Source organism: Coregonus clupeaformis, chromosome 3 (assembly GCF_020615455.1).
Source record: "Coregonus clupeaformis isolate EN_2021a chromosome 3, ASM2061545v1, whole genome shotgun sequence".
Taxonomy (NCBI): Eukaryota; Metazoa; Chordata; class Actinopteri; order Salmoniformes; family Salmonidae; genus Coregonus; species Coregonus clupeaformis.
In genome coordinates, this window is record NC_059194.1 from 25757274 (window position 1) to 25782044 (window position 24771).

At 45.3% G+C, this 24771-nt stretch overlaps 1 protein-coding gene across 7 annotated transcripts in view; it reads right to left on the reverse strand.

The window, feature by feature from the left end:
- dlg3 (discs, large homolog 3 (Drosophila)) overlaps window positions 1-24771 on the reverse strand; it is a 137363-nt gene that overhangs the window by 50557 nt on the left and 62035 nt on the right. For 6 of the 7 annotated variants that reach the window (XM_045207769.1, XM_045207779.1, XM_045207785.1 and 3 more), the window contains 2 exons: window positions 3156-3209; window positions 1947-1997 (listed from right to left, as the gene is read on the reverse strand). In XM_045207769.1, the coding sequence (XP_045063704.1) occupies window positions 1947-1997; window positions 3156-3209 (105 nt within the window). The remainder of the gene's footprint in view (window positions 1-1946; window positions 1998-3155; window positions 3210-24771) is intronic. The other variant, XM_045207781.1, reaches the window with a different exon arrangement.

The window sequence follows — 24771 nt, forward strand, 5'->3', positions numbered from 1 at the left end:
GTGGCCAGAAAAAAGCCATTGCTTAGAGAAAAAAATAAACAATTCTACAAGGAAAACGCTATGTCTGGCGCAAACCCAACACCTCTCATCACCCCGAGAACACATTTTTTACATTTACATTTTAGTCATTTAGCAGACGCTCTTATCCAGAGCGACTTACAGTTAGTGAATATATATATATTTTTTTATACTGGCCCCCCGTGGGAATCGAACCCACAACCCTGGCGTTGCAAACGCCATGCTCTATCAACTGAGCTACATCCCTGCCGGCCATTCCCTCCCCTACCCTGGACGACGCTGGGCCAATTGTGCGCCGCCCATGAGTCTCCCGGTCGCGGCCAGGTGCGACAGAGCTTGGATTCGAACCAGGATCTCTAGTGGCACAGTTAGCACTGCGATGCAGTGCCTTAGACCACTGCGCCACTCAAGAGTAACACCATCCCCACAGTGAAGCATGGTGGTGGCAGCATCATGTTGTGGGGATGTTTTTCATCGGCAGGGACTGGGAAACTGATCAGAATTGAAGGAATGATGGATGGCGCTAAATACAGGGAAATTCTTGAGGGAAACCTGTTTCAGTCTTCCAGAGATTTGAGACTGGGTCGGAGGTTCACCTTCCAGCAGGACAATGACCCTAAGCATACTGCTACAGCAACACTCGAGTGGTTTAAGGGGAAACATTTAAATGTCTTGGAATGGCCTAGTCAAAGCCCAGACCTCAATCCAATTGAGAATCTGTGGTATGACTTAAAGATTGCTGTACACCAGTGGAACCCATCCAACTTGAAGGAGCTGGAGCAGTTTTGCCTTGAAGAATGGGCAAAAATCCCAGTGGCTCAATGTGCCAAGCTTTTAGAGACATACACCAAGATACTTGCAGCTGTAATTGCTGCAAAAGGTGGCTTTGGTGAATAGTTATGCACGCTCAAGTTCTTTTTTTTTTGTCTTACTTCTTGTACTTTTGCATCTTCAAAGTGGTAGGCATGTTGTGTAAATCAAATGATACAAATCCCCCCAAAATCAATTTTAATTCCAGGTTGTAAGGCAACAAAATAGGAAAAATGCCAAGGGGGGTGAATACTTTCGCAAGCCACTGTAACTCCAGAAAGCTGTAAATCATTGAGACGTTTTTGCCTAGGATGTTTTAGTTGCGCAATTTTACAGCTAACTAAGGTGCTTGGTGCAGTATTTCTCAATATAAAAAATGCGTGACGTTTTGTCTTATTTAAACAAAGTCGGAGCTGCTGGGCAGGTCTGTCTCACTGCTATTGGATAGAGCAAATGGACATCGTCAAATCAAAGCCCAACCTTAATTTACCCGTTTTGACGCACAGATGTTCCAAACTCCGTTTTAGACGAGACTGACTTTATGACCAAAATTATCCTATTTATACTTTGTAGTCAAATCTGACACTAGAATAACTGTTTCGGACTCATATCGATGCCACATTGTCCGTTTTCAAAGGGATTATTTGCTTTTTAAAGGCAGTCGCTCTTTAACTCTGCATTGTTGGGAAAGGGCTCGTAAGTAAGTGTTTCACGGCAAAGTCTACACCTGTTGTATTCGGCGCATGTGACAAATACATTTGATTCGATTTTATTATATAAAAACGATGCCTCATTGTAGAATCTGTGCATATATTCAGATATAGGCCTGCTGTTACAAAGACTGATGTCTTAATCTTTACCACTTTTATATACAGAGTTACTATATATAAGAGATTAAAAATGTCATATGTGATAGAGAAATTATTTGCTTTGGTTTTTCTATAATATATTATAAGCAACATTTACTGTACTGAGAAACCTTAATAAAGCCAAAGAGAGCTTCTTAGTGCCATCTAGTGGGAAAAGCTCAAGTGTTTAACAAAAGGCTTTGAAAAAAATACATTTGATTGCAAGACATTAAATGAATGAGCGGTTATAAAGGTTTTAGTGAAACTCACCCTCTCCAAGATGATCTCTTCATATTTATACATCCCATCACTGCCATTTACCTGTCAACACAGAACACATACAGGTCAGTTACATCATCATCATCATCATCATCATCATCATGTATCATCATCCCACATGAAAACATCCTAGAAATAATATAAAACAGAAAAGGATCATAGAAAATCGACTAATCTTTCATCTCAATAGAATCATTTTGAATAACCACAGAATTAAACATAGACATACATCGAACAATTAGCATTGCTGGTTTTGGCTATTATATCCAGAGTTTGACAATGAATATACAAATATGATAATGTTTACTATTAATATTACCATTCCATGAATCCTACAGGAATACAGTAGAAACTATTCCAAACGCTTGCATTACCATACTAAATGCATAACTGGATCATGTTCATGCTGTAGAGGCAGTGTCAATAGAGGTAATGAAATAGGTCCACATGGTGAGTAGATGTGATCTTACATGCTGCGACCGTGAGGCACATCCATCCACACAGAGACAACAGAATATATACTCCATCCATCCACACAGAGACAACAGAATAGATACTCCATCCATCCACACAGAGACAACAGAATAGATACTTCATCCATCCACACAGAGACAACAGAATAGATACTCCATCCACACACAGAGACAACAGAATAGATACTCCATCCACACACAGAGAAAACAGAATAGATACTCCATCCACACACAGAGAGACAACAGAATAGATAGTTCATCCACACACAGAGACAACATAATATATACTCCATCCACACACAGAGACAACAGAATATATACTCCATCCACACAAAGAGAGACAACAGATTAGATACTCCATCCACACACAGAGACAACATAATATATACTCCATCCACACACAGAGACAACAGAATATATACTCCATCCACACACAGAGACAACAGATTAGATACTCCATCCACACAAAGAGAGACAACAGATTAGATACTCCATCCACACACAGAGACAACAGAATATATACTCCATCCACACACAGAGACAACAGAATATATACTCCATCCACACACAGAGACAACTGAATATATACTCCATCCACACACAGAGACAACATAATATATACTCCATCCACACACAGAGACAACAGAATATATACTCCATCCACACACAGAGAGACAACAGAACAGATACTCCATCCACACACAGAGACAACAGAACAAATATTTACATAAGGGCCTGCATCCAGTGAGTCTGTGTTGACGATGACGGGGGGAGGGTTCGCCTGCAAAGATAGATGAAGAGATACAACATTACCTCAGTGCGTGTGTGTGTGTGCGTGAGGCTGGCAGATCACAAATCATCAGTCAGCTAGGTGCTAGTAAGTGGATGCCATGGGAACAGTTGTTGTGTGTGTGTGTGTGTCGCTAAGGATGGGTGGAAGAGGGGTGGATGATGGCTACAGTAGGTGTGAGGACTGAGAGTGAAGAGTGAGGAAAAGAGACCAGCGGTGTTATAATTGCCTGCTTCCTGTGTAAGACTCCATTTGAACAGAATGTGTGTATGTTGGGACCATTGGGTAATTGTCTAGGATATCACAACCATCTCATACTGTCCCATACCACTACCTGTTCTAACACACTGGAAATGACAACTTGAAGTCTGGCATCCAGCACTACGTCTATGTTTTGATGATCTATTGCAGGGTACTCAAGTACTATTTGAGAAGGTCTGGTCACACAAATTCCTAAGTGGCAAAGGTCCGATGGATATTGTCATTTATCGGCATAGTAACAAACCCCCACCCCGCAACCCATGCAACCCCAAACTGTTCACACCCCTCTTGTTGGCGAAGAGATCCTTTTGCAGTTTTAAAGCTAATTTCCTGCAATTCTACACATTTTGCCATGTCTTATGTGTTATCATATGACACCAGGGATTGAGGCCCAACTGAGTTCCTAAATAAAGTCAGGACCCGCGGTCCGTAATGACCCAGTTCTGGGTCCAGATCCGGACCGCGGTCCACCTGTTGAATGGCTGGTCTATTGGGTCAGTAAGACACAAGAACTGTTGCATTCTGTATTGTATCTGCAATCTCCTATACTGTATCCTGTATTGTATCTGCAATCTCCTATACTGTATCCTGTATTGTATCTGCAATCTCCTGTATTGTATCTGCAATCTCCTATACTGTATCCTGTATTGTATCTGCAATCTCCTATACTGTATCCTGTATTGTATCTGTATATCAGAATTCGATCTCTTAGGAAGACAATCAGGCTGTTCATTTCCCAACATCTCATGCATGCTGTATCAGAGGAGATGTTATGATCCTGTGGTAGGGGAACCAGTCAAAGCAGAGTGCAGGAGAGGGCATTGCAAAGATATGCCTCTCACAGCGGCAGTTATGGACATGATTTCTTCTTAGAAAATGTCCCCTCACAAGGTGATGTGAATGCTATAGTCAATTAAATGTTACATAAAGACTAGCAGCTCTCAGTAGAGGAGGAGACGGAGGAGGAGCAGGACATAGCCACAGTAGACTGGACACAGGGCTGACCAGCAGTAATGGCCTCTCCTTATAGCACAGAACAGAGCCCTGGAACACTGGCTGTGTTCTCTCTAGTGATCTGATTGAGCTGTGGGGCTGAGGTGATGCTGCTGACGGAGCAGCTAGGGAAGCTACTAGTCACTCACTACCTCCCCCACACTGTCTTCCTCCAGTATTCACTATTCACACACTACCAGGTTCTTGGGGCTTTTCAATGTGGAGCCACTCCTATTGATCCCCATTGATTCCAATCTACTTCCACCAACCTCTATCGCTACACACAATGAGCACGCATGCATTCTCCATGTCTTGGCTGCGTGACGTTGCAGCCTATGGCCTGTGATATTACATTACTGCTTTAAACGCGTCGAGGGGTCGTTGCAGCTACGGGATGATTGCTTTCGTGGCACAGACTCTCGGTCGCTCATTTATTTCCGTAGCGTCTCTCCCCCTAGTGACGTCATTAAAGGATCACTTGAGCTAAGTTTTTAAAAGCTTTTCCCTGATGTACACGGCTCTTGTATTCCTACCTGACACTTCTTTCACACAGGACTCACAGGCAAAGGAGGTGCAAGCGCGGTGCAACACTCCAATATAACAGGTCAGAGTCTGAGACAAGAGAACCACACCCTTTATATTACAGCTCGAGTTATAACAGTCCTTTGATGCTGGACCATGGTATTTCAATACGCACACATACAATCAGAGCTGGTTTGAGCAGAAAAGGCTGAATACTGAAGTCATAAGACGAGAGCATCATGCCCCACTCGTTTTGATCAGCATCATTCATCATCCAGCATGCAAGCTGCTACACCCCAGTTTCTCTTAATCTTTCCAGAGCTTTGTTACTTTATTTTTACAGAGTGACTTCTCTGATAATGGAAACTGTTAAAATCCAACACAGAAGACGTGACCTCTTCTTCAGATCTGTAGTCTAGTTCTATGGCTCTGGCCAGCTGTGGACACAAACAAACGTCCCTTAGTCAGCACAACATGGCTTGTGTAATCTGCGTATGGACTGACAGATGCTTGTGACAGTGCTTGTGTGTGCACGTTTTCCATGTACCGTACACATTTAGGCATTTCCTGTTTGTCTTGAAAATACATGGCAGCAATGTTCTCCCCAAACCTAAAGCCTAGTGAGAACAAAGGGACACTGTAGCAGCAGCTCCCCTCACATGCTTTTAGAAGTATGTGTGTGTGTTTTTTTAGAAGTGCACAGTGTGCCACAGCACCATAGACAGTGGGTACACCCAGGCCTTTAATAAATATATTCATCCCCCACAGCCAACAGGTCCCATTGAGCAGCTGTGTGTAAGGTAGTGGAGAGATGGAGCCTGAGGACCACAGTGGGGACTATTTCTGCTCTGTCACTGTACTGGACTAAACTAGTGAACTGAATCCAGTGCCACAGCCAAGGGACCTAAAATGACAAACACAACAGCAGGAACAAAATAGCTTATCATAAGCAACAGAGGTTACTTCCAACTTGCTAATCAATGATTGAAAAAAACATTGCATGTTACAATAATAGCACTATAAACCTCGTAAGGTTTCAAGACGATCCGTCTGAAAATAAAAACATCATCCTAGTCTGAGATTGAAGCGGGTAATCCCAGTATCTGTTTGTCCCTTAACAAGCAAACAAAAAGAAAGGGGAAGATAATCTCAGTGTGTGTAATCCTAAATCCGCCACAGAGCGGTGTGTTGTCTCTGAAGTGGGAGTTGGGTTCGAGGAGGAGAGGGCTGATAAGCGTGGGGCCGTGAGGCGGGGCCGTGAGGCCAGGGAAGCAGCGTGGGGCCGTGAGGCCAGGGAAGCAGCGTGGGGCCGTGAGGCCAGGGCAGCACACAGCTTTATGACAGAGACAAAGTAGCACACAGTTCTTTCTGCTGTGACTGTGAGAGCCCTGGACTGGCCACGTCCCCGACAGAGAGAGAGGCTTACACAGTCTGTACTGTAGGCTCACAGAGGTCAAGATAAACACACATTTACAGATCAGTACCAGGGGACGGTGCATACAGTGCGTGTGTATGTATGTGTGTGTGTGTGCAGGCATGTGCACAGATAGGGGTTTACATGTCCCTTTGCCCTCCCACTCGCCATGTGCCCTTTTGAGTGGTGGTATAATATATATTTTTGAATACAGTTTTTGTCGATGTTGTTCTGAACCCACTGCAGCAAGTCGTTGTGAAGTCATCAAGTTCACCACCCCCACCCCCACCCCGTCCATTGGTTGCGCCTGTTGGTCTGCCCTGTCCAGCGCTTGCGCGTGCCCCGGGTTTTTCGCCTGTTTCCCAGTCTGCCCTGTATGTAAATTGCACATGCCCGGTATCCAGACATGTATGGCTTGAGATGCTGTCTGCCGTCGAATGAGTGTAGCTAGCTAAATAGTTTAAATATCAACAGTAGTGCCACACAGCAGCATTAACATTTGATTAACACTTGATAACACTTGATTTACATCATTATGAATATTGGGTCTGGTTGGCTGATCCGCGCAGCAGAGAGAGGGAGGAACACATAAAGGGGAGCAGATGCATCAACGACCCTCCAACCCAACTCCATCCCTTCCTCAGTCGGGAGTTGCAGTTGTGTGTCAGGGCAGCAGCAACACAGGTAGTCTAGACTCTAGCTAACCAAAATATACTAAAATATCCACACAAGCCACTAGCCAGACAGCTATATTTCATGAGTTAGAAGATTAATTATATTATATTATGAAGTTATTATTTAAGAATTTAAGAGCATTGAAGATAAATCACAATCAGTAAAAAAAATAAATCTAGCTAGCTAACTAGCAGATTTACATCAATCATCAACATCAATGATCAGCTGACAGCCCACCCTCTTTCCCCCAATCATATCTTTAGGAGGTACTGTAACTAGCTTGCTTACAATTTGTGATGAATAAGTATGTTGTTGCAGAAATATATAGGCTTATGCACCCTTTTTTCATTTTGAGCAGCTGCCCCCTGAAAGGTCTGTGCACAGCCCTGTGTGTGTGTGTGTGTGTTTGTGTGTGTGTGTGTGGGGGGGGGGGGGTTACATGGGGATGGCCGGCAGATGAGGTGAGGGGAGGTGAGGGGGGCACAGGGGAACAGGGGATGACGCCGGTAAAAAATGTTGGAAACCGTCCAGATGTGACAGAAGGGTGTGACTGAGAGGCATGGGGGGAATTAACCAAATCTGGATAAGATTATAATAAATCCCTTAATTTCCTTTTAATTCAAACACTAATCATGTTTTCCCAGCCAGCTGTCGCTGTTCACTTCTGTCCAGCTGCAGTGCAGGGCTCAGAGCAGGCTTGGGCAGGACACACTCATACAGACACACACTGTACAACCACTACAACCAACCTATCCCAACTGAGCACCATAGCAGACAAAAACACTCATCTCTATACATCCATCTGTTCATTTGTTCCCTCCAAATTCGTATCTATCGATCTATTGATCCATCCATCCATCTATTTATCTGGGACTTTCATTTCCTCATGTATTATTTTCAAACAGCACTGCACCTGACAGCACTGATTTGGCTGCAGCCCGTCTGGACAGCAACGCTACAAAGACTCCCACTAAACCTTGGCAAGCCTTCGTCCAAATGGTTAAATATTCAATGTGTTCCAATGACAACCGGTGCTCGCGCGCCCGCTTAGCTGCCTCCCCCTGGTTCACCTCTCAGGACGCTGACTGCAGCTTATGAGTCTCCCTGTCGCACATGCGTGGCCATGGGCTCAGCCTCAGCTTGGCTGGCCTGCCTGTCTGTCCATATCATATTAGTACTGTAGCTACAATCCTCCCCCTGAAATGAATGAATGAAACAGTTACACTGTGTCCAGATCTACACTATTACTGTCAATCAGAGCCCACTCGACCAGACGACCTGTGTCTCCACTACCTAGCTAGAGTCCTTTGAAAAAAATGTTTTATCCTATTTTGTGACAGAATCAAGTGTGAGGCTACACCTTTAATTGTTCATCTGATTCATTCAGATTTTTAATTCCAGTTATGATTCATTCTTTTTATGAAGTAATTACATGAAAATACCTATTTTTAGCACATAAACTCCAAGTAAATACCAGTGGAAACAGTACTGTAAAATAAAGTACAAACAATATTAGCCTATATATGATGATGTCATATGTTGGCACTGCAATAGATAGTGAGGCCACACCTCAAATGAAATCCAAGCTCATCCTCATGCAGCATTATTTCTATGGTGTTTTTAACTCCTTGAGTTCCCTGGGGTACAGGAGGGTTTGGCATGTGCATAGCAATAAGATGCTGACAAGACAACAACCCTTAGATCCTTAGCAGACATCTCCATCCTCCTTTACATAGCACACTGATACTGTATGGCAGCCCTGTAACCAATGACAACGGCACAGTGAAATATGACAGTGACTCTGATCCAGTTCTGCCTGAGACAGGGTAATGAAGGTTGTTCTGTCTGATGGTCCAGTCCTGTCTGAGACAGGGTAATGGAGGCTGTTCTGTCTGATGATCCAGTCCTGTCTGAGCCTGGGTAATGGAAGCTGTTCTGTATGATGATCCATTCCTGTTTGAGACAGGGTAATTAAGGCTGTTTTGTCTGATGATCCAGTCCTGTCTGAAACAGGGTAATGGAGGCTGTTCTGTCTGATGATCCAATCCTGTCTGAAACAGGGTAATGGAGGCTGTTCTGTCTGATGATCCAGTCCTGTCTGAAACAGGGTAATGGAGGCTGTTCTGTCTGATGATCCAGTCCTGTCTGAAACAGGGTAATGAAGGCTGTTCTGTCTGAGACAGGGTAATGGAGGCTGTTCTGTCTGATGACCCAGTCCTGTCTGAGACAGGGTAATGGAGGCTGTTCTATCTGATGATCCAGTCCTGTCTGAGACAGGGTAATGAAGGCTGTTAAGTCTGATGATCCAGTCCTGTCCGAGACAGGGTAATGTAGGCTGTTTTGTCTGATGATACATGGAGCATTAGGAGATGCTTCCTCTACCTTCACGCAATCATATTGATTACTGATATAGAGAAATGGTGAGCCCAAGACCAATAGAGTCAATCTTAACCTTCCTTACAGTACCTACTGATGCTTATAGCACAATGGTTACATGTCAATACATCAATACTACGTTATCTACAATTAACTGTCACTGTTAGCTGGCCAGTGTGTTGTAAGCCGTGTTTGGTTTGTATGTTTCCTGCAGAATGTGGGATGAGAGGTGCAGTCAGTTGGTCGGTGGTGCCTCGCTCTGATCCTCGGGCCTTCATTGGCCTCTCGAATGCCACGCTGCAGTCCAATCAATACCTTCTCAATTACCATGCACCCAACATCTCATTCAGGCGGAGCTGAGGCCCTGCTCTCTACCAGAGGGACCGGGGGAGAGGAGAGGAGGAAGGAGAGGAGAGGAGAGGAGAGGAGAGGAGAGGAGAGGAGAGGAGAGAAGGTGGGAAGAAGGGATAGATTATATAGAGAGAAAGGGACAGAGAGGAAAGTGTGTTTTACTTTGTTTTACCCCCCCCCCCCCATAACAATACCAGCTGATTTCAGTCATATGGGGCAACATATTAGTTAATGTCTATTAAAAACCATGGTTTCCATGGGAAGAATACATTTGATGTGAATGATTTGAGCATTGTGACACACAAACAGCTATGATCCTCTCTCGCTTTCTCACAGAGCGAGACTGACACACACACGCGCGCGCACATGCACACACAAGCACACGCTCACACACACACACAGATTTGTATGAAATGATAATTAATAGGCGGTCACAGCTGTCAGCAGCATTCCCTCCTCATCTTGATGTAATATTACTAAAGTGTGCTCAGGCTTAGCTTCCTGTGTGGTCACGGTGAGCCTCAGAGAGGTGGTTAGTCTGACCTTCAGCACAACAGACACAGCCACGCACTGAAATGATATTACTTATCACATGCACTCCACACAATACCACTCCCAGCGGATGCTTCAATATTCATGAGGCTGTTTTGTGGTAATGAAGTTGGAGCATGGCAATGTGTGTCTGATCAGTGGCTTCAAAAAGTATTCAGACCCCTTGGATTTCTTCACATTTTGTGTTACAAAGTCAGATTAAAATGGGTTTAATTATTATTTAAATTTTTTGGGATAAATAACAAATTCATAACTCAAATGTAATCATTGCATAAGTATTCAGACCCTGTGTCACGACTTCCGCCGAGGCTGCCCCCCCTCCTTGTTCGGGCAGGTTTCGGTGTTCGTCGTCACCGGCTTACTAACTACTGCCGCTCCCATTCTCATCACTCCACTTGTCTTGTCAATCACACACACCTGGTGCTCATACCCTAATTAGTCTGTGTATAAGTGTTCCCTCTGCCCCCTTGTCTTTGTGAGTGATTGTTCTATGTGGGAGGAGAGTAGCTCGGTTGAGATACTCTCTCATTTATTTTGCCAGGGTTGATTTTCCCCTGTGTCATTACATTTATTGTATTTTCTGAGACTGTGTTTGGTCAGGGAGGATTGTTTCCCCTGTACCTGTTTCGATTGCCGTTGTAGGCGCATTGTATGTCTGGAAGGAATAAATCGGCATCCGGTTATTTTACTCCTGCGCCTGACTCCGTCCATCATTCACCACAGAATCACTCACCCGCTGATATGGAGTCAGCAGGAGAAGACCGCATGCCTGGAGTCGTGGCAAGGGTCCAGGAGCATTCCACGATGCTGGCCAGCTTGGGGGAAGCAATTGATTGGGTTCTTCAGGTCGTCCAACACCTGGAGAGGAGAGGACCCGATCTGTCGAGACCAGCTGGCCAACCGGATCCAGCCACCTACACCCCAGCACCCGGAGGGATCCAGATATCCCGGCCACCGGCGTTTGCATGTGTCCCTAGTTCGCAAGGTACTGGTCCGACTGCTGGAGAATGACCTTTATGCCAAGGCAGAAAAGTGTGAGTTTTCCAGCAGTCAGTCTCCTTCCTCGGATACCGTATTACTACCTCAGGTGTGGAGATGGAGGGAGATCGCATTTCAGCCATGCGTAATTGGCCGACTCCAACCACGGTTAAGGAGGTGCAGCGCTTCCTTGGCTTTACCAACTACTATCGGAGGTTTATCCGAGGCTTTGGCAAGGTCGCAGCTCCCATTACCTCCTAGTTGAAGGGTGGGCCGTCTCGGCTCCGCTGGTCTGCTGAGGCTGACCTGGCCTTCAGTAGACTGCGGGATCTGTTCACCTCAGCCCCGGTACTGGCCCACCCCGATCCACCACTACAGTTCGTAGTGGAGGTGGATGCGTCCGAGGTAGGGATAGGCGCTGTCCTGTCTCAACGCTCGGGCACGCCACCCAAGCTCCGCCCCTGTGCCTTATTTTCTAAGAAGCTCAGCTCGGCGGAGCAGAACTACGGCGTTGGTGATCGGGAGCTGCTGGCTGTTGTCCGAGCTTTGACCGTGTGGAGGCATTGGCTCGCAGGGGCGAAACACGCTTTCCTCGTCTGGACAGACCACCGTAACCTGGAGTACATCCGGGCAGCGAGGAGGCTGAATCCTCGCCAGGCCAGGTGGGCCCTCTTCTTCACCCGGTTTGATTTCACACTCTCATACATTCCGGGTACAAAGAATGTGAAGGCAGACGCACTGTCCCGGCTGTATGACACAGAGGAGAGACAACACCCCCATACTCCCGGCCTCCTGCATCGTGGCGCCGGTAGTGTGGGCGATGGACGCGGATATAGAGCGGGCATTACGCACAGATCCATCTCCACCTCAGTGTCCAGCTGGGCTGCGGTACGTGCCTGCTCTTATCCGTGATCATTTGATCTACTGGGCACACACGTCACCCTCCTCTGGTCACCCAGGTATCGGTCGTACAGTGCGCTGCCTGACCGATAAATACTGGTGGCCTACCTTGGCTAAGGACGTGAGGGTGTACGTCTTCCCCTGCTCGGTGTGCGCCCAGAGTAAGGCACCTAGGCACCTTCCAGCGGGTAAGTTGCAACCATTACCAGTTCCACAACAACCATGGTCTCATCTAAGTATTGATTTTCTTACTGATCTTCCCCTCTCCCAAGGTAACACCACCATCCTGGTCGTTGTGGACCGCTTTTCGAAGTCCTGTCGCCTCCTTCCTCTGCCCGGTCTCCCCACGGCCCAACAAACTGCAGAGGTCCTGTTTCCTCACATCTTCCGGAACTACGGGGTACCAGAGGATATAGTGTCCGACCGAGGTTCCCAGTTCACGTCTTGCGTCTGGAGGGCGTTCATGGAACGTCTGGGGGTCTCGGTCAGCCTGACCTCTGGATTCCACCCCGAGAGTAATGGGCAGGTGGAAAGGGTTTAATCAAGATGTGGGTAGGTTCCTGCAGACCTACTGCCAGGACCGGCCGGGAGAGTTCTTGCCATGGGCAGAATATGCCCAGAACTCTCTCCGCCACTCCTCCACTAACCTAACGCCCTTCCAATGTGTTTTAGGTTACCAACCGGTTCTGGCACCGTGGCACCAGAGCCAGACCGAGGCTCCTGCGGTGGATGACTGGTTTCGGCGCGCGGAGGAGATTTGGGACGCTGCCCACGTTCACCTTCAGCGCGCTGTGCGTCGTCAGAAGGCCACCGCTGACCACCACCACAGGGAGGCCCCGGTCTTCGTACCGGGGGATCGGGTCTGGCTCTCGACCCGGAATCTGCCCCTCCGCCTGCCCTGCCGGAAGCTGAGCCCGCGGTTTGTGGGGCCGTTCAAAGTACTGAGGAGAGTCAACGAGGTCACTTATAGGTTATTACTTCCCCCTAATTACCGTTTTAACCCCTCGTTTCATGTGTCTCTCCTCAGGCCGGTGGTAGCTGGTCCGCTCCAGGAGTCTGAGGTGCGGGAGGTCCCTCCACCTCCTCTGGACATCGAGGGGGCCCCTGCGTACTCTGTCCGTTCCATCCTGGATTCGAGGCGTCGGGTGGGGGGCCTTCAGTACCTCGTGGAGTGGGAGGGGTACGGTCCGGAGGAACGGTGCTGGGTTCCGGTGAGGGATATCCTCGATCCCTCCATGTTACGGGATTTCCACCGTCGCCATCCGGCTCCCCTGCACCGCGTCCTCCTGGCCGTCCCCGAGGCCGGGGTCGGCGCGCTGCTGGAGCCGCGCGTCAAGTGGGGGGGGGGTACTGTCACGACTTCCGCCGAGGCTGCCTCCCCTCCTTGTTCAGGCAGGTTTCGGCGTTCGGCGTCACTGGCTTACTAGCTACTGCCGATCCATTTATCATCACTCCATTTGTCTTGTCTTCAATCACACACACCTGGTCCTTATTCCCTCATTAGTCATTGTATAAGTGTTCCCTCTGCTTTCTTGTCTGTGTGGGTGATTGTTTATTGTGGAGGTTAGTGAAGCCCTTGTGGAGCTTGTGTATTTTGTATCGACGGGAGTATTTCCCGTGTGCCTTGTATTTTCCAGTGCGCCTGTTTTGTGCCCTGGAGTGTGTTTGACGCATTTCTGTGTAAACCTGTATTTTGCGGATTAAAGCCTGTTATTCTGTGATTTACCCTCCTGCGCCTGACTCCATCAACAACACCACATCACAGGTTGACATTATTTTTGAATGACTACCCATTCCTCTGTCCTCCCTACATACAACATCTGTAAGGTCTGAAAAGAATAATGGGCAAATATTGCACAATTCAGGTGTGCAAAGCTCTTATAGACTTACCCAAGAAGACACAGCTGTAATCGATGCCAAAGGTGTTTCTAACATGTATTGACTCTGGGAGCTGAAAAGTTATGCAACAACTATATTTTAGTTATTTAATTTCTATTAATCGTTAAAAAATAAAATGAAAAATATTCCACATTACAGTTTTTTGTGTAGATTGGTGACAAAAAAATTACAGTTAAATATATTTTAATCCCACTTTGTAACACAATAAAATGTGAAGAAATCCAAGGGGTCTGAATCTTTTTGCAAGGCACTGTATATGGCGATGGGTGCATGCATGTACTGTATGTAGGCTGGCATACATGTGTGTATATGAGTGGATGCATATATGTGTGTATGTGAGTGGATGCATATATGTCTGTATACAGTGGGGAGAACAAGTATTTGATACACTGCCGATTTTGCAGGTTTTCCTACTTACAAAGCATGTAGAGGTCTGTAATTTTTATCATAGGTACACTTCAACTGTGAGAGATGGAATCTAAAACAAAAATCCAGAAAATCACAATGTATGATTTTTAAGTAATTAATTTACATTTTATTGCATGACATAAGTATTTGATACGTCAGAAAAGCAGAACTTAATATTTGGTACAGAAACCTTTGTTTGCAATTACAGAGATCATACGTTTCCTGTAGGTCTTGACCAGGTTTGCCCACACTGCAGCAGGGATTTTGGCCCACTCCTCCATACAGACCTTCTCCAGATCCTTCAGGTTTCGGGGCTGTCGCTGGGCAATACGGACTTTCAGCTCCCTCCAAAGATTTTCTATTGGGTTCAGGTCTGGAGACTGGCTAGGCCACTCCAGGACCTTGAGATGCTTCTTACGGAGCCACTCCCTAGTTGCCCTGGCTGTGTGTTTCGGGTCGTTGTCATGTTGGAAGACCCAGCCATGACCCATCTTCAATGCTCTTACTGAGGGAAGGAGGGTATCTTGCGATACATGGCCCCATCCATCCTCCCCTCAATACGGTGCAGTCGTCCTGTCCCCTTTGCAGAAAAGCATCCCCAAAGAATGATGTTTCTACCTCCATGCTTCACGGTTGGGATGGTGTTCTTGGGGTTGTACTCATCCTTCTTCTTCCTCCAAACACGGCGAGTGGAGTTTAGACCAAAAAGCTCTATTTTTGTCTCATCAGACCACATGACCTTCTCCCATTCCTCCTCTGGATCATCCAGATGGTCATTGGCAAACTTCAGACGGGCCTGGACATGCGCTGGCTTGAGCAGGGGGACCTTGCGTGCGCTGTAGGATTTTAATCCATGACGGCGTAGTGTGTTACTAATGGTTTTCTTTGAGACTGTGGTCCCAGCTCTCTTCAGGTCATTGACCAGGTCCTGCCGTGTAGTTCTGGGCTGATCCCTCACCTTCCTCATGATCATTGATGCCCCACGAGGTGAGATCCCCAGACCGAGGGTGATTGACCGTCATCTTGAAGTTCTTCCATTTTCTAATAATTGCGCCAACAGTTGTTGCCTTCTCACCAAGCTGCTTGCCTATTGTCCTGTAGCCCATCCCAGCCTTGTGCAGGTCTACAAATTTATTCCTGATGTCCTTACACAGCTCTCTGGTCTTGGCCATTGTGGAGAGGTTGGAGTCTGTTTGATTGAGTGTGTGGACAGATGTCTTTTATACAAGTAACGAGTTCAAACAGGTGCAGTTAATACAGGTAATGAGTGGAGAACAGGAGGGCTTCTTAAAGAAAAACGAACAGGTCTGTGAGAGCCGGAATTCTTACTGGTTGGTAGGTGATCAAATACTTATGTCATGCAATAAAATGCAAATTAATTACTTAAAAATCATACAATGTGATTTTCTGGATTTTTGTTTTAGATTCCGTCTCTCACAGTTGAAGTGTACCTATGATAAAAATTACAGACCTCTACATGCTTTGTAAGTAGGAAAACCTGCAAAATCGGCAGTGTATCAAATACTTGTTCTCCCCACTGTTCGTGTGAATACAGACTTGCATTTAAATATGTATGTGAGTATGTGTGCATGTGTGAATTAGTGATGAGGAAAAAAAATCGATACAGTTACATATCGGGATATTATTTTTGACGATATATCGCATTATTGTGACAATACCGCAATATTATTTTTGTGCTACTTGGCTGTACCTGCACCAAAACGCCAGTATTTTTCCATCATAGCTTGTTCTCCACCTTCTTTTTAAATAGTGAGCCAATTTGTTTTCAGCACTGTTATTTCCATGACTGATCAAAACTCATTTTCTCATGACTCTCTCTTGTCCCTCTGCAGCAGACATATGGTGAGCAATATGTTTGGAACATCGAATCTCAATTAAATCACAGTATCGAATTGCAATATATATATATATATATAGAATCGTGAGAATCGCAATACATATCGTATTGGCACCTAAGTATCGCGATGTCCCTGGCAATTCCCAGCCGTAGTGTGAATGCAGGCTTGCAGGCTTGCATTCAAGTGTGTATGTGTGTAGGAGTGCATGCATGGGTGTGTTCATGGGTGCGTGTAGGCTATGGCTTCCATTTGTGCGTGTATATGCGTGCATGTGTCCATGTGATCACGTAAGCTTGTATTTAAACATGTGTTGTATTAGTGTTGTCCATGTGTTGTAATAGGGTTGTCCATGTGTTTTATTAGGGTTGTCCATGTGTTTTATTAGGGTTGTCCATGTGTTGTATTAGGGTTGTCCATGTGTTGTATTAGGGTTGTCCATGTGTTGTAATAGGGTTGTCCATGTGTTGTATTAGGGTTGTCCTTGTGTTTTATTAGGGTTGTCCATGTGTTGTATTAGGGTTGTCCATGTGTTGTATTAGGGTTGTCCATGTGTTGTTTTAGGGTTGTCCATGTGTTGTATTAGGGTTGTCCATGTGTTGTATTAGGGTTGTCCATGTGTTGTTTTAGGGTTGTCCATGTGTTGTATTAGGGTTGTCCATGTGTTGTATTAGAGTTGTCTATGTGTGGTCAGTGTTTATTTTTTGGGATGCCCAGGGTAGTGGCAGCTGCTGCCTGGTCTGTGGATTATGCTGTGCGGTATGGAGAGAGAATCAGAAGAATCTGGGTTGATAATTTAATCTACTCCCACCCCTGTCTGTCTGATGCTACTGGTGCCAGGTTACTTGACCCACCGCCATCCATCAGTCTGCTCTAATCATTTCCACTCACTAGTACACAGAACGTGTCCGAATTGGCACACTATTCCCTATGTAGTGCACTACGTTTGACCACAGTCTGACTGCAACAGGCTCCTCCGCTCCTCAGATAGATGCCAGATTGATTGACGGGTTGCTTAAAATGACCACCAACAGATTTGCGTCATAATGTCGTTACAGGAAATTATTAAAAATAAATAGATTTACTATTATTTATTATTACTAGAAATTATAATAATAATACAAAAACGGTGGATGCACTCTCAAACCCATTAACATGGCACACTGATCTGGAGAGGGGAAAATGCTCCCTCTACATCAGAGGTCTCTGCAGCATTCTAGCTTGCAGTCAGCTCTCTCTCGGCTGGTTGCTACCCCTTGTTGCTAAGCTGAGAGCAACACTTCTGTGCTATTTGGGTTTTTGCCTGTACTCAGTGAGCGCCAGCGACAGTGTACAGCACTATGCTGTCATTTTGAAGCTCTCTGACAATAATAATGTTATAATAATGTTTTGCCATCCATAGTCAATGACATATGAAATACAGGAGTCTATGGTTGTGTTCTGGTCATAGAAAATTGTCCTTTACGCGGGCTGTTTCTCTTTGATGCTGAGGATTACAAGTGAGTGTTTCGTGACGTGATGGCCTTATTTTGGCAGCTTATTTTGGCACTACACAGTGTGACCTTTGACCGTTGAGTGTGTTGGTGTGTCACTCGGGGGCAGAGGCCCAGCTGATCCCTTCCAGGTCATCCCTGCCTAAGCACCACCAGACACAGTACCGCCCATATAAACACAACAACACCATCCGCTCAAAAAAGCACCAAAACAAATGATGATTCATTTGTTTCTTTAAAAAAAGACCATCATTTGAATCATTATGCTGAACCTGCGAGCCATGGGGAGATGGGGAGTGAAGCAGAGGGGGCCAGTTGGTCAGTATGGGGAGTACACTGTACAGGAGGGACTAAGGGGTATATACACCATAGATCCCCCTTGATCCACTGTTAAAACAACCAGCGCAAATGACAGAGCCACTGTCACGCCCTGACCTATAGAACTCTAGTTAGTTTGGTCAGGGTGTGCATGTTTAGTTTGATGTTGTTGTAGATCTATGTTTAGATCTAGGTTTCTATTTCTACGTTTGGCCGGGTGTGATTCCTAATCAGAGGCAGCTGTCGCTCGTTGTCTCTGATTGGGGATCATACTTAGGCAGCCAGTTTTCCTGCCTGGGTTGTGGGATCTTGTTTGTGTTTCGGTGTGTTTGGCTTGTTAGTGTATAGCCTTCCGACATCACGTTTCGTTGCCTTTTGTTGTTTTGTCAGTGTTTATCCAGTTTAATAAACTTGTTCGCATACCACGCTGCACCTTGGTCTGACCCGTCTCTCAACGTCCGTGACAGCCACTTCTGACCCTGGCCAAGATGGAGAGCAGGCAGAGGCCGGTCCCAGGTGGCGCCCCCGTGGCACTACAAACAGCCCAGCAGCTCCCCTCCCCTCTCTCCCCTCCAGTTATCATGGCCCACAGGGCTCAGCAGGTCTTTATTCCTCGACTCTGAAAACACCCACACAGCTCCATTCACTGCCTGCCCTGCCGTGCTCTACCCGCGTTCACGTTGGCTGGCAAAGCGTGAAGGTGTTGAAAGTGATGAAGAATTACAGTAAAGTAGGAAAATGGCAAGGCAACAAAAACTGTGGCAGTACTTTCTAATGCACAATTATGAATACATTCATGACCACGTTTCTCCATATGCTGCTGTTTTTCCTGCCAAACAAAACGGAGGTGGAAAAAATGGTCCTTTGTTTCAAACGTTTGTATCACTTTGGGGATTGCCAAGCCAATCTGCCTCCTGTTGAGGGTCCAGATTTCAATGTCTCTTCTTCTCCTGCAGAACACCTCAGGTTGGATCACGACACACAGGCCTCATGGAGGACCGTGTCTCAGCACGGACCAGAGCAGATCAGAGTCAGAGCAACCATCATTTGGGCATGGACACATGACGCAAACCCTGATCAGAGCACAGACAGACAACAAGAGGCTTTGAAGTTGTAACCTTTCAGCATAGAGGCCTCTGATCTGATGGTAAGGACTGGCATTTGTTCATAGAAGCCTTCAGTCAGACCATGGGACACAACATGAGAGCATCATACAGCATCGTAGCACTAGATACTGTGACGTACTGTAGCCAGAAATCATAAGCCAAGAGTAAAATATTCAAATGTATAATACTTATAATTTTCAAATGTAAATCAAGATTTGAATATACAGTACAAGAAGGTTAAGATAAACTATATAATTCCTTTACTATGCTAACATTGGATTAATGAAAATCCTCTGCATGTCAAAGAATCTCCCATGAAGCAACTCTGTGGTAATTACATATACAGTGAGGGTATTTGATCCCCTGCTGATTTTGTACGTTTGCCCACTGACAAAGAAATTATCAGTCTATATTTTTAATGGTAGGTTTATTTGAACAGTGAGAGACAGAATAACAACAAAAACATCCAGAAAATGGGTCAAAAATGTTATAAATTGATTTGCATTTTAATGAGGGAAATAAGTATTTGACCCCCTCTCAATCAGAAAGATTTCTGGCTCCCAGGTGTCTTTTATACAGGTAACAAGCTGAGATTAGGAGCACACTCTTAAAGGGAGTGCTCCTAATCTCAGCTTGTTACCTGTATAAAAGACACCTGTCCACAGAAGCAATCAATCAATCAGATTCCAAACTCTCCACCATGGCCAAGACCAAAGAGCTCTCCAAGGATGTCAGGGACAAGATTGTAGACCTACACAAGGCTGGAATGGGCTACAAGACCATCGCCAAGCAGCTTGGTGAGAAGGTGACAACAGTTGGTGCGATTATTCGCAAATGGAAGAAACACAAAAGAACTGTCAATCTCCCTCGGCTTGGGGCTCCATGCAAGATCTCACCTCGTGGAGTTGCAATGATCATGAGAACGGTGAGGAATCAGCCCAGAACTACACGGGAGGATCTTGCCAATGATCTTAAGGCAGCTGGGACCATAGTCACCAAGAAAACAATTGGTAACACACTACGCCGTGAAGGACTGAAATCCTGCAGCACCCGCAAGGTCCCCCTGCTCAAGAAAGCACATATACAGGCCCGTCTAAAGTTTGGCAATGAACATCTGAATGATTCAGAGGAGAACTGGGTGAAAGTGTTGTGGTCAGATGAGACCAAAATGGAGCTCTTTGGCATCAACTCAACTCGCCGTGTTTGGAGGAGGAGGAATGCTGCCTATGACCCCAAGAACACCATCCCCACCGTCAAACATGGAGGTGGAAACATTATGCTTTGGGGGTGTTTTTCTGCTAAGGGGACAGGACAACTTCACCGCATCAAAGGGACGATGGACGGGGCCATGTACCGTCAAATCTTGGGTGAGAACCTCCTTCCCTCAGCCAGGGCATTGAAAATGGGTCGTGGATGGGTATTCCAGCATGACAATGACCCAAAACACACGGCCAAGGCAACAAAGGAGTGGCTCAAGAAGAAGCACATTAAGGTCCTGGAGTGGCCTAGCCAGTCTCCAGACCTTAATCCCATAGAAAATCTGTGGAGGTAGCTGAAAGTTTGAGTTGCCAAACGTCAGCCTCGAAACCTTAATGACTTGGAGAAGATCTGCAAAGAGGAGTGGGACAAAATCCCTCTTGAGATGTGTGCAAACCAGGTGGCCAACTACAAGAAACGTCTGACCAACAAGGGTTTTGCCACCAAGTACTAAATCATGTTTTGCAGAGGGGTCAAATACTTATTTCCGTCATTAAAATGCAAATCAATTTAAAACATTTTTGACATACGTTTTTCTGGATTTTTTTGTTGTTATTCTGTCTCTCACTGTTCAAATAAACCTACCATTACAATTATAGACTGATCATGTCTTTGTCAGTGGGCAAACGTACAAAATCAGCAGGGGATCAAATACTTTTTCCCCCACTGTATGACTCCAGCAGCTCATCACTAGTTCTCTCTGAGGACGCTTAGACGAGATATTTATATTGGGAGAACACAGAGGACGGTCATGACCTGAACATGAAGAATAACAATACTTTGGAGTATTCAACTGGAGTAGAAACATTATATGGATCCGTTATAACAGACATGAAAATATGCCTAATACCATACTCATCATGACCATTCTAGCTGGGATGAGTTTTCAAAATGACCAAATCTCTAACAGCTTTTCATCTCCTGGGCACAAGAGAGAGCAATCTGGCGTTGTTGTGTCATTGGCTTCATTTTGATAATGCGCTGTAACTTGCAGTGCAACCACATGTAACCATGGCATTATCTGGTCAGCCTGCCTAGCGGACACAGCATCCACAGGAGATGACATTCCGGGGTTCAAAGTGCATGGCATAATATGGCAATATTCCTCTCGCTTCCGAGCCCCTCCACACCTTCTTCCTTCCTCTTCTCTCTCTCTGCCCAACCCCCCCATCCCTGCCAGTCGCGTCATCGGGCTTGGAGATATTCTGATGAGCAAACGCAACGCTTGGATTTGGCTGATTACATCATTGGAATTTTAAATGGGGAATATTAATCCACAGCGGCCCATATTGGGTTTTATAAACTGGCTGATCATGATCTGCAGCCTCTTCACAGCAAGGCTCTGGGGCTCGGCTGCCTGGAAGACCTCTCTGTGTTACACAAGTGGTACGCTAGGTAACATCGGAGAGGAGAGGGAAGCAACACCACTACTAGAACCAGAATGGCTCCTCACTCCTCCACTAGCTGACTCTACCTCAAACAGCATCCTTGGTAGTAGGACCTATGGGATTTGATTATGTCCTTCACATGCATCTGAAGTAAATCCTCATTTAACATGTTTGTAAAATAAAATAAAATGTATGAAATGTGTAACTTATGCATGTGTACTACATGTCCTCCATATCTATGCGGTATCAAAAAATAATTTGCTTAAAAAAGGCCCTTTGCCTGTCTTGCTGCCTGTCTGCCTTACTGCCTACGCCTCAACATTGCAGTCTCTCTCCGTAATTAGCCGAGCAGCAGAGCTAATGTACAGCTCTGGTTGAGACTGCACCATGGCAACACTGTCCCCTCCCCTCCCCTCCTCTCATCAAGGTCCTCTGCCCCAGGGACAGACAGAGACACAGCTGAAGACGCCTTATGGCTTCACGTGTGGGAAGGCAGTGCTCAACATTACTGTCTTACTTATTCTAACACAGGGATATATGTACTAAGATATTATGTAATTCAGTTCAACTACAAATTAGGGCCATCTCCAAGATACGGTGGCTAACATTAGTGCTTAGACATCACGCAGTTGCCCTCAGTGAATCTTTCATTTTGTAAAAGGCTGGCAAGAGTGATACTGAGACACATTAATGATCAGGCCATTCAACTGATCGTTGATCATTTATGCGATTCATTGACACGAATATCCCTGCACATTCAGTGACCAACGCTAGGAGCCTGAGCTCTGTGACATTACCATCGGCCCATAGACAGACTGAGACGACTGAGAGCAGGCAACCAAACCCAGGTTCAAACCCATCCAACCGTGGCTTTCCTGCTCCAAATATAAATGTAGAGAGCCCCACTGGGACATCTTGCTATTACAAAGACTTAATGGGAGTTCACGTCTCTTTTCCTATTTCCTGAAGCAGCCCTTCTGAAAATCACGATGACTAATATCACATAATAAACTGCTTTTCTTCTTTTGAAACACGACACAAATATATTTTTTTGTGCTTCTTTAAGCATCACCGCCCTTTCTTCACTTCTAATGAGTTTTGGGAGACTCAGGTTTCAAGAGGACACTATCAGCCTGAGGTTAAAGAGTCATAGTTGACCCTAAATAACCAACAGACAACAGGCCTATACTGCATTTGCTAGTGGTGGGCACCAATATCGATAATTTTATATGATATTGATATTGTTTGAAATCGATATGAGCAAGGCATATCGTGATATTGGTTTATTCTTCCTGTTAACCTACACTACTATGTAAAAAAAAACATACATGACTTTTCCTGCATGCACAAAACCCTCTCACAGACCTTTTCATAGGCTCTCAACTTAGTATACTTAAAGGAAAACTACACCCCAAAACTATCTTTCAGTATTTGTTTCATTAGTCCTTTGTTGAAATAGTCCCAAAACTTTCAAAATATAGAAATCATCCCTGTATGATGCATTTTGCATCATATGATGCCGCGTTTTGCATCATATGATGCAAAATGCATCATACAGGGATGATTTCTGTATTTTGAAAGTTACATATCTTGAAAACTTGAGTGTTGACAAGCAAAACATTTTGGGACTATGTCAACAATGGACTAATGAAACAAATAACAAAATATAGTTTTGGAGTGGAATTTTCCTTTAAAGGAAAGATTGGCTTAATTGACAAAATGTCACACTTTTTTTCTACTTACCCAGAGTCAGATGAACTCATGGATACCATTTTTATGTATCTGCGTACAGGAACAACTAGCATGCTAGCTGTTCCTTTTGACTTCCAGTCATTGCGCTAACGCATTCAAACTGCACGCAGAGACATAAAAATGGTATCCATAAGGATACTAAATTGCCAAAATGTCACACTATCCCTTTAATTACCTGCTCATGGGGCATCAACAGTAGATTGATGCCCATTGTATTCGGACTAGTTGGGTAGGTTTTAGGCTCCCAGAACATTCACACCCGGCCTAATGGGCAACCAGTGAACATTCACACAGTTGCAATGTTTTATTGGGGGAGGGGTAAACAGCACATTCAGTATAGTGTTTCTGAGATATTCCGATATGATGCAACTGATATTGATATGGACTTTCCATATCAGTGTCCATCACTAGTATTTACGAACAGCAGACAGTATGGTTACACACTGTCTTCATCTCAATGATTTTTCTCTGTAGTACCTGAAATATCTGCCTTTGGAGAAAAACCCAAGGCTAATGCACAAGTGAAGTTCAAGTCAAGAGAGAAAAGACAATGGCGCTGTATCTTAAAAGTTAAATGAATACCTATTGTATGTCAAGTGCTGCTTATGCTGCAGGAGCACACCTTTTCCTCTTACTGATAGGAGACTCACAAAAGCCAGTGTTGGAAAGGGAGACAGCATACTTGTGGTGTTTCCAGGTGGAAGTTTTGTGATAGCTCATAAAGACTTGAGGCATGGCTTTCTAGTCCAGCAAAGTCATCCCAGTCACGACTCTTCTCTGTGCTACGTCTCATCAAACTAGGTCTTCATCCTCAACCCTAGTCACCATTCAGATAGGCAAACATACATAGAATATACACTACATGACCAAAGGTATGTGGACATCTGCTCGTCGAACATCTCATTCCAAAATCATGGGCATTAATATGGAGTTGGTCCCCCCTTTGCTGCTAACCGTCCTCCACTCTTCTGAGAAGGCTTTCCACTAGATGTTGGAACATTGCTGGGGGGCCTTGCTTCCATTCAGCCACAAGAGCATTAGTGAGGTCGAGTAC